This window comes from Geotrypetes seraphini, chromosome 3 (assembly GCF_902459505.1).
Source record: "Geotrypetes seraphini chromosome 3, aGeoSer1.1, whole genome shotgun sequence".
Classification (NCBI taxonomy): Eukaryota; Metazoa; Chordata; class Amphibia; order Gymnophiona; family Dermophiidae; genus Geotrypetes; species Geotrypetes seraphini.
Genome location: NC_047086.1, coordinates 25,308,871 through 25,320,895, shown reverse-complemented (window position 1 = coordinate 25,320,895; position 12,025 = coordinate 25,308,871). Strand labels below are relative to the sequence as shown.

General features: G+C 45.3%; 1 protein-coding gene across 3 annotated transcripts in view; it reads right to left on the bottom strand.

Moving 5' to 3' along the window:
• Positions 1 to 12,025, bottom strand: part of SLC35A1 (solute carrier family 35 member A1) — an 87,931-nt gene that overhangs the window by 57,279 nt on the left and 18,627 nt on the right. For all 3 annotated transcript variants that reach the window (XM_033938027.1, XM_033938024.1, XM_033938026.1), the window contains exon 3: positions 8,417 to 8,576. In XM_033938027.1, the coding sequence (XP_033793918.1) occupies positions 8,417 to 8,576 (160 nt within the window). The remainder of the gene's footprint in view (positions 1 to 8,416; positions 8,577 to 12,025) is intronic.

Genomic DNA, 12,025 nt, shown 5'->3' with positions numbered 1-12,025 from the left:
GAATAGGCATGGACATGGATTTGTGCGGTGCCGACAAAGTCGATGTCAATAAAAGGGGTTGATCGACGGTCGGCACCGAAGGCTCACTGGGTACCGACACTGGAGGATTCGGTGTCAACAGAGCAGGGAGCAAATGTTGTAGTTGCTGTTTAAGCTGGACCTGGAGGATAGAGGCAATGCGCTCATCCAACGTGGGTCCCGATTGCACCGGTACCGGTCTTTTCTTGCTCGGTACCTTCGGTGCCGCTCGACGCTCGGGTGAAGTCGATGCCGATGACGAGGCAGTGACTTCAATGGGAGCGGAGCGTTTACGGGGCCGGCGCTCAGTCTGCAGGACTTGGTTCACTGCATGCTCGACTGGTGGCCCTAGGACAGTAGGGGAAGGCTTCTTAGCCGGCTTACCTACAGGGACCGACGTCGGCGATGTATCTGTCGGTGCCGAGACAGTCGGTGTCGATTTGGAGGAAGTTGCCGATGTCGATACTGGTGCAACTTCCATGTTGGTGCCGAACAGAATTCGTTGTTGAATTTGTCGGTTTTTTAAAGTTCTTTTTTGTAAAGAACTACAGCGGGTGCAGGTGTCAGCCCTATGGTCCGGACCCAGACACTGAAGGCACCACTTGTGCGGGTCGGAGAGAGATATAGGGCGCGCACACCGCTGACACTTTTTGAAACCCGGTGACGGGGGCATGAAGGGAAAAACCGCTGTAGCAAAATCGAAGCCGGAGGCTTCGATGGTGCCAACAGGCCCCGCCGGGGTAGTCAATAAAAAGTGAAAAAAATAAAACAATTTTTTTTTTTTTTTTTTTACAAACGGTAAAAGAACAAGAAAGAAATAAAATGAAGAGAAAAATACGCGCGAGCGGGAAGGCAAGTGAACAGTTAAGGAAAAAACTTCCAACAGCCGTTGGAAACACGCGTCTTCTTAGCTCCGCGGAATTAAGAAAACTGGGGACCGCGCGCCTCTGTCGGGCGGGAAGGCACTCGCGCACGCGCGGTGCGGCCTAGCTAGAACTTTCTAAAGTTCTTAGAGTGCAATCACTCTAAAATTGTCCGTACCGGGGGAAAAGGAAATTTTTGGAAATTAAATTTTGTTTTTGTTTTTTTTAATTTTTATTTATTAAATTTTCAATTATTACAATAATAGAGTTTCAAGTAATATAATTAATTATTATATATCATTGTATCTATCATTAATACAACATTAATTTATACACAGTATATATTATAAATTATATATAGTCAAAAGTTTTAAATCCCTCCCCATTTTTACAATTAATGATTCCAAAAATTATGCATAACCCTCCCCATTCCTACATAAGTACTGTGAATGTGCTAAGAAGTCTAATCATTAGAATAATTAGTCAATGGTTGCCAAATTTTCATGAAATTATGAAGATTCCCATGTTGTAATGCTATTACTTTTTCCATTTTATAGATATGACAGACAGAGTTCCACCAGAACGTATAATTTAATTTGGTATAGTCTTTCCAATTTTGAGTGATTTGTTGCATGGCGACTCCTGTCAATATTAATAGCAGCTTGTTATTATTTGCTGAGATCGGACTCTGAGTTCTCATTGCAGTGCCAAATAGTATGGTATCATATGAGAGTCCTACATGATTTTCTAGTAATTTGTTAATTTGGGGCCAAATCAGATTCCAAAAGGCATTTATACAGGGACAAAAAAAAATTAAGTGATCTAACGTCCCTATTTCTATTTTACAATGCCAGCATCTATTGGATCTAGTATTATCTATCTTTTGCAGGCGCGTAGGGGTCCATAATACTCTATGTAATAAAAACATCCATGTTTGATTCATAGATGCTGACTTTGTAGATCTTAATCTCCAGGACCAAAATCGTGGCCATTGAGATGCAGAAATTGTCTGTCCAATCTCAATACTCCAAATATCCCTAAGACCAGTTTTCTTTTTTTTATTTAAAAATCCATATATCAATTTGTACCATTTTGCGGCTTGGTGACCCAAGAAATCCGCCTGGAAACATAAAACCTGCAGACTATATTGAGTATTAAGATTTTTCCATTCAGGGAACCCTACCTGAATGGCCTGCTTCAATTGCATCCATTTAAAAAATTGTGATTTATTTAAGCCAAATTTATTTTGCAATTGTGAAAAACTAAGCAGTGAACCTTCTGAAATGATATCATTTAATGTTCGTATACCTGCACTTATCCATTGTTTCCAGACGATCTTAAATCCGCCAATCTTGATCCTGGAGTTTACCCAAATAGACTGATTTAGTGATTTACAAATTGGATCTGGTGATAGGTTATTTATATATCTTAATGTTTTCCAAGTGTCTAATAATATTCTGTTATCTTTGTATCTTCTAGGCATTGTTATACTAATTAAATGATCTAAATGTAATGGGAACAGGAGCCGCCATTCTAAATATAGCCAATCTGGTACATTCTCCATGAGATCTGGGAGGATCCAATACATACCCTGTCTTAGAATATAGGCTTGATGGTACCTATAAAAATTTGGAAAATTTACCCCTCCCTCCACAATTGGTCTTTGTAAAGATACTAAAGCAATTCTGGGTCTTTTCCCAAACCAAACAAATTTTGTAATAATATTGTTTAATTTTTTATAAAAGGACCCCTGAAAAAATATTGGTATCATACTCATTTGATAACAAACCACAGGCAATATCATCATTTTAATTGTTTGAACTCTTCCCCACCATGAAAGATGTAAAGGATTCCATTGTTCACACATTTCTGTAATTTTTTTAATAAAAGTTTTTCATTTTCTTTGACTGTATCTTCAATTGTATTTTTGATCATAATTCCTAAATATTTTAATCCTTCCTCTTTCCAAATAAATGAATATGAATCAAATAATCCTTTGGTACAGTGAACATTAATTGGAAGAATTTCTGATTTACTCCAATTAATTTTATATCCAGAAAATTTTCCAAATTCCTCTAGAAGATTAAGTAAACTTGGAATAGTATTCCCCGGTTCTCTTAAATATAATAAGATATCATCTGGGAAATTAAATTTTGGATGCGGCAACCGCTGATCAAGCGTGAAGCCACAAGGTATGGCGCGCAGCCACCAAAAGCCCTAGACTTAGCCGCAGGCCGCACCAAGTTAGAAAGAGCATCCGAGAGGAACGAGGCAGCCATCTCAATCTTCGCCACCTCCTGATCCACAAAGGACCAGACATCAGACTCACGATCCAGGACACGCTCAGACCACCGAAACACAGCATGAGCCACCAACCTCACACAAATAGCCACCTGGATCCCCAAGGCAGAGAAATGAAGATTCTGCTTAAGAAGTGTCTCTAACATATGCTCCTCAGAGACCCTAAGGGCAGAACCGCACGCAACAGGCACGGTATGCCGCTTAGCAATCACCGAGACCACCACGTCCACCACTGGCATAAATAAGGTAGCCCTATCCCCCTCCGGGATAGGATCCCAACGAGCCAGGGTGCGCGCCAACCGAAACGGCGCCCCCAGCGAATTTCACTGCGCCAGCACGATAGCCCCCCAAAAATCCTGACGCACAGGAAAAGAGCAGGTAAACAGGACAGACCCCCTGAAGCAGAGGGGCCTCAATACACGGGGTCTCCGGTGGTGCATCGTCAAAAAAGCAGCACCGAGACCTGCTAAAATAGGTCTAAAAGCGCATCCCTCTAAATAAAAAGCGCACCACGGACGCCTCTGCGCCAAAAGATAGGAAACCCAATGCCCCGCTGCCAGCGGCCGTCCCCTCTGTAGGATCCTGGAAGCCCGCCAAAGCGGTCAGGTCCTCAATCATGCCAAAACGCTCCAACGACCACCAATCCGCAATCCAAGCCCTCCTGCGGGTGCATGGATGAGGGAGGAGGAAGAGGGGACGCCAAACGAAAAGAGGGAGGCAAAACCACAGGGGGTGCGTGGGACCCCCCAACTGTCTGCACAAAGAAAAAAATTAAATCAAGGGGAAAAAAACCCAGGATCCCTAGGGACTCCCTGCCCCAGCAGAGGTCCATGCTGAAACCTGCCCCTGTGGTTGAAGACAAAATGGAGAGGCCAGACAGAGAAAATGGCAAAGTTCCCGCCAAAAATGCTCCCTCCATGGCCTGTAGCGGCTGAGAAGCCTGAACAGTCCCAGCCGCTAAAACAGGCAAGTCGGCATCAGCTGTCAAAAAATCAGCTGAGAGGGAATCCTTTGCAACCCCACCATCGGCGGTTCGGGGAATCCCTCCGTGGGCGGTTGGGGAAGACTGGGCTTCCCCACTGCTCCCAGCCAGGCACCATCGGCGGGGAGCTCTGGGCGCCTGCAGCCGCTGCCGACGGAGCTCCACCACCTCACTGGCCCAAACCGCTGAGGTCAGGCCGGCCGCGAGTGCCTCACGGCTGGACCAAATTGTGTCACACTCCCCCGGAGAAGGGCACAATTGCTCCTTGCTCCATACGCGACCTAGCTAGAAACAAAGTGCTGGTTAGATGAAAAAATACAGTAAAATATCTTAAAGGGAAACAACCCTCCAGACCAGCACTACCTCAGGATTTTTTTTATTTTTTAACAAAACAAGACTCCATAGGCTCTCGAAGCAATATGCCTTGCTTGATTTAGGGGGCAAGGCTTACTCCTCTAAAAAAATGTGGGGAGGTGGAGGAAGTGGGGGGAGGGACCCCGCTCGAGACCCGCCCAAGCGGTTTGACACCCCCGTGGTCGGACGGATCCCCAAACAGGGCCCGCCCAAGCTCTGTCCGGCCAAAAACAGGGACTAGAAACCCCCTAAACAAATTCCAACAGCCCTACCAAGGGAGATGGGTACAGATCACTCAACACCTGCTGGAGACTGAAGTAGACTGATGAGAATAGAGATGGGGATATTTTATGTACTATCTCAGTTTTGTTTTCAGTCTCCACCTACTGGTCATGATTGGATATATACCCATTCGTAAAGATTAACCTCTACTGGTCTGGAGAGTGCTAAAGAAAAAGTGTTTTACTTGAACCTCAGAACACCACTCCAGGCTCACTTTGCTTATGGCCTTAAACTTGACATGTACGTTCCTCACTAGTTCATTTTTTAAAGTGCAAATGCATTACTTCTGAATTCTTAAATTAGCTCTTCAACCTCTCCCTTAGTACAGGCAGCGTCCCGTTGGACTGGAGGACGGCTAACGTCATTCCACTCCACAAGAAAGGCTCAAAGATGGAGACAGCAAACTACAGACTAGTGAGTCTAACATCGATAGTGAGCAAACTAATGGAAACTCTAATCAAACACCAATTAGATAAGATCCTGGATGAGGAGAATCTACGGGATCCCCGACAACATGGATTTACTAAGGGGAGATCCTGCCAATCCAACCTGATCAGCTTCTTTGACTGGGTAATGGGGAAGCTGGATATTGGGGAGTCCCTGGACATCGTGTACCTGGACTTTAGCAAAGCATTCGATAGCGTACCACACCGCAGGTTACTGAGCAAGATGAGTTCTATAGGATTAGGTAACACATTGACGAAATGGGTTGGGAGCTGGCTTGGAGGTAGGCTCCAAAGGGTGGTGGTGAACGGCACCCCCTCCGAAATGACGGAGGTGATTAGTGGAGTACCACAGGGCTCAGTCTTGGGCCCAATCCTATTCAACATCTTTATAAGAGACTTGGCAGAAGGGCTTCGAGGTAAAATAACATTATTCACCGATGACGCCAAACTGAGTAATGTAGTGGGCAAATGCACAACAGACGAAGATTCAGTGCCCGACAACATGATGCACGACCTACTCCTACTGGAGCGATGGTCTAGGACATGGCAACTCAACTTCAATGCCAAAAAATGCAAAGTTATGCACCTGGGCAGCCAGAATCCATGCAAGTCTTATACCCTTTATGGCGAGATCCTAGCAAAAACAGTAGCAGAACGAGACTTGGGGGTAATCGTCAGTGAGGACATGAAGTCTGCCAATCAAGTGGAGCAGGCTTCGTCCAAGGCAAGACAAATCATGGGCTGCATACGAAGGGGTTTCGTCAGTCGTAAGGCGGAAGTCATTATGCCATTGTATAGATCCATGGTGAGGCCCCACCTGGAATACTGTGTGCAATTCTGGAGGCCGCATTATCGCAAGGATGTGCTGAGACTGGAGTCGGTGCAAAGAATGGCCACCCGGATGGTCTCGGGACTCAAGGATCTACCATAAGAAAAACGGCTTGACAAATTACAGCTATACTCGCTCGAGGAGCGCAGAGAGAGGGGGGACATGAGCGAGACGTTCAAGTATCTTACGGGCCGCATCGAGGCGGAGGAAGATATCTTCTTTTTCAAGGGTCCCACGACAACAAGAAGGCATCCGTTGAAAATCAGGGGCGGGAAACTACAAGGTGACACCAGGAAATTCTTTTTCACTGAAAGAGTGGTTGATCGCTGGAATAGTCTTCCACTACAGGTGATTGAGGCCAGCAGCGTGCCTGATTTTAAGGCCAAATGGGATCGGGCACACAGGGCAAAGGTAGGGGAGGGACATTAAGGTGGGCAGACTAGATGGGCCGTGGGCCCTTATCTGCCGTCTATTTCTATGTTTCTATGTTTCTATTTATCAAAATTGATATTTTCTTTAGTTCATAGAAAGCTTAAAGATACATACTAGAATAAGCTTTAAATCTGAGCCAAGACAAAACCAAATTCTTACTTCTAGAAAGAAATAAAACCCCAACCATAACAAACCTAGAAATAAACTCCTTCACATATCCCTTACAACCCAACCTAAAATTGCTGAGAATAATGATAGACAAAGGCTGCACCATGCAACTTCAAATCAGCAAAACGGTTCAGAAGGCATTTGCAATCATGTGCAACTTAAGACAAATCCAAAAGTACTTCAACGACGAACAATTCAAACTCATAGTACAAGCACTAATCCTAGGACTCCTGAACTACTGTAACATACTTTACCTGTCATGCTAAAACAATTACAAACAGTCCAAAATACAGCCCTAAGACTAATACTCCTCTGATGTCAGAGGAGGGGCGGGACCACGATGGAGGAAACAGCTCCGAAGCGGTACTAAGATCGCTAGCACCGCGATCTTGTTTGCAGGCTGTTCCTGGAAGGTAAACAGTGTGGAGAGGCCAGGGGGGAAGTTGGACCCCAGTGGGAGGCCAGGGGAACATGCAGGCCTTCCGGTTGGGACAGGCAGATAGGCCTTCAAAAGGGGGTGGACAGGTCTTCAAGGGGGGGGACAGGCAGGCCTTCAGGGGTGGGATAGGCCTTCAGGGGGGACAGGCAGGCCTTCAAGGGAGGGAGGCAGGCCTTCAAAGGGGGGGACAGGTCTTTGGGGGAGCAGGCAGGCCTTCAGGGGTGGGATGCAGACCTTTAAGGGGGGGACAACCCTTCAAAGGGGAAACAGGCCTTCAGGGATGGTGGCACAGGCCATTAGGAGTGGGGTGCAGGCCTTCAGGGGAAGACAGACCTTCAAGGGGAGACAAACCTTCAGGGGAGGGGGACCCTGGTATAGAATTACACGGAGGGAGGGAAGGGGGGTTCAAAGAGATGTGCATATGCATGATATCTATTTGCATGCACTGCTTTCAATGCATATTCATTGGGGAAATCCTGAAAACCCGATTGGATTCCGGCCCTCGAGGACCGGAGTTGCCCAAGTCTGGTCTATACAGTACATCATGGCTATAAAGGATCGGTAGGGAATGATGCTGACGGCTGAAGAGGCCACCCATAAGCGATTCCAGGACTTTTATCAGGAGCTATATACTCCGGAGAGTCAGGGTTCTGAAGAAGAAATTGGGTGGTATTTGTCGGATTTGGGATTGGCCTCCTTGTCGTGGCCCGAGGATCAGGGCTAGGATGCTGAAATTACCATAGAGGAAGTATATACTGTGATTCGACATCTTAAGCCAGGGAAGTCTCCAGGGTTGGATGGGTTTAAGGGCTTGTTTTATAAGAAGCTGTCGACCCTGTTGTCTCCTCTACTGGTGAGGGTGTATAGTAATCTGAGAGACAGAGTGCAATTGCCTCTTTTCATGCGGCTGGCAGGTCTAACGATTCTACCTGAGCCTGGGAAGGATAATACGCAATGTGGGAACAAGACTTAATGGCTATAACTAATCCCTCTACTAGGTGGACATTGTGGGTCGGGAAAGGGGTTGCTCGAAAAGCTGTCTTGACTGTTTCTTCGAGCCAATACATGGATTCTTAGGTGTCTTTGTTATTATTTGCCTGGAGGATATTTCACATATCATATATTTCATGAAGTCCAAGGAGGTTACAAGCATCTTGAAAGCTGTTTGAGCCAGCATTTGAATCAAGTCATCCAATTCCGACTCCCAGGCTGAGGTAATGGATCTCATACTGAATGGTATTAATAATTAGGTTGTCACAGAAAAGATACCATAGAAATCTATGTAACCATCCTGTAACCTACCTGGTACACTGCTGCATCCAAATTGCTAAGAGCCAAGAAAGCCATATTGTTCTGGACAGCATACACAAGAGATGGAATACTTAACTTCAGCATTTCCTTTGGACTTCCTAGAACATTGACTCTAAGAGATGCTATCAAACCACGAAGACTCCCAGTTTCTCTGTAAAACAAATTGGGATAATTAAAATATATATACAGTATACCTAAGAAAAAAGAGCCTCCCAAAGAGGTCAGCAGGGCAGAATTAATTTGTCGAGGGCTCCTAGGCACACAATTACACTGGGCCCCCTGCCCCGCCCCCATGTATTTACCCATTTTCTTATTTACTTCATTTCCACTTTATTTCTTTTATTTTAAAATTCAAAACAAACAACAAAGATTACCATACCAGTGCCAGTGGACAGTTTTTCTTCTATGCAACCTTCAAACATCTCTGACCAAATCCCCCCTTCCTTCCTAGAGGACGAGATCTTCAGCTGGCAGGGCTCTGGGAAGCCCACCCATTTATATTTTGCATTTGGGTAGGAGGCATGGGGCACGGCAGGAAGAAAATTTAGTGCCTGTCATTTTATTGGACTAATACATTTCTCACTTAGCTTTCAGAGGTTAACACCTCTTTCTTCAGATCAGTAACTATACTGCTGTTAAAGTATCCTACTCCTGACCTGAGGTGGCAAGAGCAGGAGAGTTGGGGTTAATCTCAGAATAAGGCAGTGCTGCTCCAAAACTGCTTTCACCAGGCTCCAAACTTTAAAAAAGAAAAAAAAAAACCCCAAACAAACAACGATCCGGGCAGGCAGATGGGGGCGTTCCTCCAATTGCCTCTATCTGCATATTCTACTTTGAAGAATTCACCGGACAAAAAAGGAATGAGGTAGATAAAAAGCCTTAAAAAAACAAAATATCTCTGTTCCAGCAGTTAACACAAGCCAACTTAAAGTCACCAGAGGCAAACCAGATCTGAATTCAAGCAAGCTTGGGACAAGTACATAGGATCTCTAAGTGAGAGGAAGGGATAGTAAACAGCCTGGATGGGCAGACTGGATAGGCAATATGGTCTTTGCCTTCTTCTTTCTCAGTTTCTATAAATTAGAGTCTATATACTCGTATAACTACAAGAGCAGAGGTGACCTCTGCCTCTTCCTCTGTGAGATATTTCAATTCAAATAAGTCTAATGAGCTGAATGAGTTTCCTTTCACAATCTAGAAAAAAAAAACCTGTAAAACCAAGGCTTCGCCTTTCTCCTCCCAGGCATCAATAAGATCCTATTCCTCACTGTCAGTCTCTGGCTCCTCCTCAGCAGCAAGAAAGCCAGGAGTTGGGAAGGGCTCAGTAAACATCCTGATGCATCCATCATCCTGAGCCTCTTGCCTAGGGTTACCAGACGACAGGATTTATCCAGATATGATCTCTTTCCAGAGGACTCTCTGGGCATTCGGACAGTTTTTCAAAACCTGGCAAGATCGGGGCCGATTCTGGTGTGTATCTGGGCATGTGCGGATGCGACGCAGTGATGTCACTTGCAGGTGCAGATGCATTCCAGACCTGGCCCGAAGAGACAAGGTTTGCTTGGGGCTGGGATTAGGAGGCAGAACGGAGCCAGGCAAAATCTGGTAACCCTACTTCTTGCCCAGGTGAAACCAATAACGACTAGGCCCCTTGACCCAGGATTGATAAGCATGATACAACTATGTTAGGAAATTAGGGGAAAAAGGGGTGGCTCCCCCACCTGAGCTGACCCTGCTTCTACCTGCTTGCAGAATTTGAAAATTCAGGTGCGCAGAGTGGAGCTGAGGCAGAAGGTTCTATGAAAAGGGCTATCGCCTGAATAGCACACCTGAAAACAGAAGAAACCTACCACCAAACTCTGCTTTCCGTCAAAGAATAGCACCCGATTCTCTCCTGTGCATGGACATGAAAGAGTGGTTGATCATTGGAATGAACTTCCAATGCAGGTGATTGAGGCCAGCAGCGTGCCAGATTTTAAGAAAAAAATGGGATGCACATGTGGGATCTCTAAGAGGGTAAATTGGGGGAGGGCAATCAGAGCGGGCAGACTTGATGGGCTATGGGATATCTAAGAGGGTTAAGTTAGGGGGGTGGGTCATTAGTGTGGGCAGACTTGATGGGCCTTGGCCCTTTTCTGCCGTCATTTTCTATGTTTCTATGATCTATTATTATTACTATTAATTATTTCTAGAGCACTACCAGATGTACGCAGCACTGTACAGAGTCAGGAAGGAGACAGTCCCTGCTCCAAAGAGCTTACAATCTCTAGATATTGTAAAGCTATGCTCCACAAACTGCAATCTTCCTTTAGAGTTCCAGGTTGCAGAAGCTCAGAAAGAATATTCTTTGCAATAAAGTTGATTGTTCCCCCTCACAACAGATCTATTGCAAGTTAAGAAAAACTGTGTGTAGTAAATACATGTTTGCTCTCTAATGCAGGGGTGCCCACACTGTTTAGGCTTGTGAACTACTTTTAAAATAACCAAGTCAAAATGATCTACCAATAATAAAATTTTAAAAAACACAAAGCACACTGTACACAGAGAAAATGTTAATTATCGTTTGTATTTGGGGTTTTTATCAGAGGTCAAGGCAGATGACTTTAAAATATGCAATGTCACCTCAGTAACAACTATACAAAAATATACAAATATATCCCCTCCCCTTTTACTAAACCGCAATAGCGGTTTTTAGTGCAGGAAGCTGCGCTGACTATAGTGCAAAATATAGACAACAGATATAAATTCTCAAAACGAACACATTTTGATCACTAAATTGAAAAAATCATTTTTCTTACCTTTTTGTCTGGTGATTTCAAGAGTCTCTGGTTGCACTTCCTTCTTCTGTAAAGCCAATATTTCTTTCTTTCTGCCTTTCTTTCTCTCTCCCCCTGGCCCCCCCTCTTTATTTCTGCCTTTCTTTCTCTCTCCTTCTGCCCCCCCTCTTTATTTCTGCCTTTCTTTCTCTCTCCCCCTGCCCCCCCAAGCCATCGTGCCGATTTCTCCACTTCCCCGATTCTTTCCCTGCCCCCACCCCCAAGCCTCCAACGCGATTTCTCCCTGCTGCTTCCCTGAGCCAGGCTTGGCGCATACAAGCGCCAGGCCTACAAGACTGCACTTCCGACGTCAATTCTAATGTTGAGGAGGAGGTTCCAGACCAGCCAAGCAGCGATTAGCTGGCCCAGAACTACCTCTCCGATGTCAGAATTGACGTCGGAGGTGAAGTTTTGTAAGTCCGGTGCTTGTACGCGCCAGGCCTGGCTTGGGGAAGCAGCAGGGAGAAAAAGATCGCAAAGGCAACACGATCGACTCGCGTTGCCTTTGCGATCTACTGGTCGATCGTGATCGACCATTTGGGCATCCCTGCTCTAATGTGTATGCACGCCCCAATAACAGCATGCATTAAATGAGAGTGCATGTTAATAACCACCAGACACTGTACGCTACATTGCATTAACCATGTAAGAGGTAATCCCTGCTGAACAGAGCTTAAAATCTAATGATAAACAGGACAATTGGGTTAGGGAATTACAGAGGGAGGAACAGAATAGACATGGGTATTTTACAAGTGGGTAGGAGACAGGAGTTAAAAGCAGCCTT